General features: G+C 42.9%; 1 protein-coding gene across 1 annotated transcript; it reads right to left on the minus strand.

The window, feature by feature from the left end:
• On the minus strand, positions 1 to 5751 carry LOC149188339 (uncharacterized). Its single transcript, XM_089409926.1, has 2 exons — positions 4369 to 5751; positions 1 to 4233 (listed from the first exon to the last, which is right to left on the minus strand). Exons 1-2 carry the CDS (start codon positions 5749 to 5751, stop codon positions 1 to 3), a joined length of 5616 nt encoding a protein of 1871 aa, XP_089266052.1.
• Positions 5752 to 6023: the final 272 nt, after the last annotated feature.

The following is a 6023-nucleotide window of genomic DNA, read 5'->3' on the forward strand; positions in this document are numbered from 1 at the left end:
TTAATAATCCCTTTCATTGATCAAAGTGTGATCCCCGATAGCACCATCATGATCAACCTTAATGAGCGTAATCAGATCTTTCCACTCTCTATTTGCCTCCGCATTCCTCCACTGACTATCTATCCTGCTTTGCTGGCCTCGGCTGCCCCAGTTGGCAAGCCAGTCCGCAGTTTTATTGCCATTTCTTCTAACATGATTAAAGATACAGTAGTCTATTCTTTTAATCATATCTGCTATCTCCTGTACGATACCTGCTGTGCGCCAGCTCTTAGTCACCTTTTCCCACCCCTTGCCATTCCTGAGTTTCTTTACCATTTCAATGGCAATTTGGGAGTCGCCCGTAATTTCCAAGTTGGAGTACCCATTTATGATAGCAATTCTCAATCCAGTATGGAGAGCCCAGAACTCGGCCTCATTGTTGGTCATCTTCCCTCCCCAATCGGCATATATCCATCTTACTTGTCTGTTGTTGTCACGGAATATACCCCCGAACCCTGCATCCCCAGGGTTGCCCTTAGAGGCCCCATCGAAATTTAGTTTTATAAATTGTCCCCTAGGATAGGTAAACTTGTCTGGGCTTTTAATCCTCATGTCCTGCTCTCTCCTTAATTGATAATGCACCATCTCAAATTTAAGGTTGAGTCTGTTCAAAATTTCTTGCTCCCTTGGTTCTGCTTTCCAATCCTCGTCCTGCCATCTCTCTACCAGAATGGTTTCTCTCATCGCCTCTACCACCCGCTCCCAGATTACCTCAGGCTCCTTATTGACACTTTTGAAAATTCTAGCATTGCGTTCCTTCCATGCCATCCATATTACAAAACCTGATACAAGATTCCAGGCTCGCTGTATGACTTTGCAGTGGAAAGTTTCTTCCCTCCAATGGAAAACCATTTCGAGAAAATCTCTAACCTCCACCCCAGGTTTATTAAAGGTGCGCTTGGTATTAGACCAGAGTTGATTAATAAACGGGCAGTGGATCATGATATGATCTCTGTTTTCTTCGTGTTTTATACACAGATAGCAGCTCGAAGGTCCCGAGAAACCCCGTTTCTGGATGCGGTCCCAAGTTAAGATTTTGTTTTTCGAAGCTAACCAAGTGAAAGTGGTCACTTTGGGCCACCAATTTAGATCCCAAATTTTCCTCCAATCCTGCTGGCCATCATTGTTATTGTGAGAATTTACCAAATAATAAGCTTCCTTAGCTGAGAAAAGGCCTCTCATGGTATTACCCCAGCGTAGGATATCTTTTCCGTCTCTTACTCTGATTTTCCTTGAGTTCATTTCCTTTTTGAAAGCCGTCTGCATGTCAGGACTAAGATTCTGATCCCACTCTAACGGGTCCTTCCAGGATCTCCAACAGTCATCCATGCTGGCAGGTTTCCAATAATCCTTGACACTTGTTCTATTCCCCTCAATTCTTCTTCTGATTTGATGAAGATTCTGCATATTGTTCAGTCTTTCTCTTTGCTGCCATTTGTCGTCCCAAAAGTGAGCCTCATTCCCTCCTCTGATTTCCCAGAACGCATGCTGCTCGACAATGTTTCTATTTTGGCTGGCCAATTCCCATACAGCGGATCCGCGAGGCGTTTCTTCTTGTCTTAGAATGTCTACCTGTGAGTCTGGCATTCGATATTTTGTTCTCCATATTGATTTCCAGAGGTCATTTCCCCCTTGCAACCACCTCCACCAAAGTTTAGCTCCCATTGTTTGATTGAGCAATTCTGGGTCTCTTAATCCTAACCCACCTCTCTCTTTCCTCTCTGTAAGCTGATTCCAGGCCACTAAGGCCCATTTCTTCTTTTCCTCCGACCCTCTCCAAATGAAATTTCTGATAATTTCTCTAATCTTCCCATAAACTCCTCTCGGGGCCGCCATAATTGAAAGGGGATAAATAGGTATAGCCTGAAGAACCGATTTGGCTAAAACAATTCTGCCAGCAATATTCAGGACCCTAAAGGCCCAGCTCGAGACTTTTTTCCTCATTCTATCTAAGATTCCCTGCCAATTCTTTAATCTTTTTGACGTGAAGTCCAGCATGTTACCCAGATACTTGGTAGGTAGTTCACCCGTTTTGAAGCCCAGAATTCTAATAAGGTGAGTCTTCACTTGATCCGCTGTGTTGAAGATAAAAACACACGATTTATCCCGGTTAATTTCAAGTCCCGATGCCTCAGCAAACAGGTCTAGAATTTTCTTTAGATGTTTGACTTCCTTAACAGTTGGCTCTCCAAAGAGCATTATATCATCAACAAATTGTTGATGCGTTAGAGGAAGTCTGTCTCCCCATAAGCGAAGTCCTTTTAATCTGTGAGCTGCTCTTTCCTGAGTAATATACCTTCCTAGACCCTCTGCTGCTAAGATAAACAAGAAGGGGGACAACGGATCACCCTGACGGATACCTCTGGAGGCATTAAACGTGTTCGAAGGGTTTCCATTGACTAAGATTGAAAAGTTAGGGGAGGAAATGAGATTGTGGATCCATGTAATCCATCTCTTGTGAAAACCGAAACATTCCAGAACTCTTTCCAGGTACCTCCAGTTAAGCCTATCGTAAGCCTTGGATAAATCAAGCTTGATCATCATTCCCTTTCGTTTTTTATCTTTGAGTGAGTGAATAACTTCTTGAGAGACAACTAAGCCATCCAAGATCTGCCTCCCCTCCACAAAACCAGTTTGCTCCGCCGATATTAAACTTTCCAGCAAGGGTTTTAATCTTCTAGCAATTAGAGAGGTTATGATCTTATACACTACATTACAGAGAGCTATCGGCCTAAAGCCATTAGCATCCTCCATATTTTCTCCTTTAGGAATTAGAGTAAAGAAGGTTGAGTTAAGAGCCGGCCATACCTTCTGCTGCACCCTTGACTCTTCTACCAAATCCAGTATGTCTTTTCCAAGAAAATGCCAGCCAGCCTGGTAGAAATCTACTGTAAAGCCGTCCGGGCCCGGTGCTGTGCCCTTCCTCATTGCTTTCACTGTATCTTCCAGCTCTTCCAAAGTAACCGCCCTCATTAAGGCTTTGTTCTGGTCCTCCGTAACTAGTCTAGGTATAGCAGTACAGATCTCTTGGATAGCTCTCACTCGATCTACTTGAGGTTCAGAAAGGATTCCTCTATGATGATCCACTAGTGTTTGCTCAATTTCCTTTTGCTCCACCAACCTTATACCATTATTCCCTTTAATGGAAAGAATTCTGTTTCCCTGTCTATGCTTAACCATTGCCTGATGAAAAATTTTTGTATTTCTTTCCCCTTCCCGAAGCCATTTAATTCTAGATTTTTGTCGCCATAGAATTTCCTCTTGCTTTCGTCTTTCTTCCATTCTTCCCAGCAGAATCCCTTCTTTGGTGATGCTTTCCTCAGCCCTGCCTTCCAAAATTATTTTCTGTTGGAGATCCTCCATTTCCTTTTCTAGTTTTTGCTTATCTTCCAAGATGTTGCCAAATTCCTCTTTGTTCCACTTCTTAATCTTCATCTTCAATTCTTTCAATTTTAAATGAAACGTGTGCATCTTTCCTCTACCCTGCACTCTACTTTGATTCCACCATTCTTCTACCTTTTTTATGAAATTCGGATCCCGTAACCAGAATGCTTCAAAACGAAATGGCTTCTTACCCTGGATTTTTTTAATGTCGATTTCCAATCGGATTGGCCAATGGTCCGAGCCCAAGGAGGGGATAATCTTGGCCTCGACAAAGATATCCTTGTTCAAGATGTCTTCAGATATTAAAAATCTGTCCAGTTTTGAGGCAATTTGGTTCTTGCCTCCTCTTCGATTATTCCATGTATAGACTCCATTGATGGTTTTAAGATCTACTACTCTTAGGTCCTCTATCATCTCATTAAATTTATCCATGAACTGATCCAGCCTTCTAACCCCACCTTTTTTCTCTTCCAGGGATCTGATTAAGTTGAAGTCTCCTCCAATGATCCAAGGTTGCCCAGAAAAAAGTTGTCGGATAGTTCTTAAACTTCTGATGAAGTTTTCTTTTTCTCCAGGGTTTGTGGGTCCATAAACACCTGTAATGACCACCTTTTCCTTGGTCCCCACTATCCTGCCCAGCCCGGTCAAGATTCCATGCATGCTAGTCCAATTATCTAGAAGGATTTCATTCGGGTTCCACAATATTGCTATTCCCCCAGCAACTCCTATGGCATCCTGTCCCATAACTTTATAATTCAATCTATTTTTTTCAATGATTTCTTCTAACTGGTGTACCCCAATTTTAGTCTCCTGCAGTATCAAAATGCTAGGTTTTTCTTTTTTGAGTTTATCTCTCAAATATCTTTGCTTTCCCTTACTATGCAAGCCCCTAATATTCCAGCTGACAATAATCATTTAAAACTTTTGGAAGGAAGGAAAAAATACCTCTGACAGAGGTATCACTTTACCAGAGTTGATCAATGTTTCGCCCACCGATTGGATAGTTTCATTTAACGTTCTCCGACCTCTTTTTCTGCTACTTTTGCCAGCATTGCCCATTTCCAGCATTTCTTTCTGCTGCTCACCAACCTCCGTTATTTGTTTTTCCAGGTTTTCCCCTTTCCGTTCCTTGTATTTCTGGAAAGCTTCCTTGAATAACTGTTTTTGTTTTTCTGGTATAAATCTATTATCCAGATACTTCCACTCCTGGAGTAGTCTCTTCATTAACTTTTCCTCTTCGGCCTCATTTTCCATTTGGTTTTCAATTTCCATATGCGATTCCACTGTTTCTTCCGCCTCTTTTTCCTCTGTTTGTTCCTTGTTTGGTTTGTTTGGGCTTTTTGCTTTCTCTTTCTCTTCTCGGGAAATCTCCATGGGCGAGTTCTCTGGATCTTCATCATCATTCAAATTTATTTCATACCCTTCCGCGTCATCTTGTAGCGCCTGGAACTTATTTTGACTTTTTATTGTATTGGATGTTTCTTGCGATTTGGGTTTCAGGTTTTCCTTATTTTGCCGTTTCTTTCTATAGACTTGCTGGAAGCCTTCCTCTTTGTCTGCTGCCCTATCTTTATCTGCCTTCCCCCCTTCCTCCTTATTCAATGGGCATTGCCTATATAGGTGGCCGTACTCATGACATTTCCGGCATCGAAAGGGGATGTGTTCATAATCAATCGGCTGCGTCCAGACTTCATCATGGTATTCCAATTCGATATTTTCCGGGAGTGGTTCAGCCAAGTTCATGAAAACACAAATTCTGGCAAAGGCATTATACTTTCCTCTTCTGGTGGCCTCTGCAGTCTTGACAAAGCTACCTATTGAGTTTCCTATTCCTTCCAAGATTTCCGGATCCCAAAACTCATCGGGTAACCCAAACAGCCTAACCCACACCGGGGCATCCATTAGTTTTTCTTTGTCAGGGTTATACCGCTCTTCCCAATGCTTCATAAACAGACCTGCATTGTTCAGGAAGTACGGCCCTTCCTCAAAAATTCTGTTCTTGTCTTCCAGGTTCGTAAAGATAGCAGTGAAGAAACCCTGCGCTCCCAGTTTAAGATCTATATGACCCCGGGGTTTCCATCGCTGTTCTATCCATCTATTTAACTCCTTTTCTGAAGGCCAATAGCCGATAAATTTGCAGATTAATGCATGATCCTTCATATAGCTATTGTATTCCTCCAGTTTATTGAAGGGAATGACATACCTGGGTTTTTTCTGAGCTCGAGGAAGGCATTTTCCTTTCATTCGCTTCTGCCATAAGTTGCCCATTACCGGGGCCAGGTTTTCCTTGTTTCCGTTTGGAATCCCTTCTGAACTGGTTTCTCCCATCACTATATTTTTGAAGGAGGGGTTTGCACCCCCCCCCCCCCTTGTCTCGTCCATCCCGTTCAGTACTGTCGGCTAGGTTTTAACCCTAGTTCTTGTATTAAAAAACAACGAAGCTGCAAAAAAATCGTTTCAGCCGAAAGAACCACAGACCCTGTCTGAGGATTCCGTCCCCCGACTAAGGAACCGTCCCCTGGCTGCGGATTCCTCTGTCAATCCTGCGCACCTGCGTAAACCCTAACCAGAGGCGCCCGCCTCATGCTCCGAGGAGGTTT

The sequence above is a fragment of the Pinus tabuliformis genome, chromosome 3_1 (assembly GCF_031772625.1).
Source record: "Pinus tabuliformis cultivar Carrire ecotype Pingquan chromosome 3_1, CPIR1, whole genome shotgun sequence".
Classification (NCBI taxonomy): Eukaryota; Viridiplantae; Streptophyta; class Pinopsida; order Pinales; family Pinaceae; genus Pinus; species Pinus tabuliformis.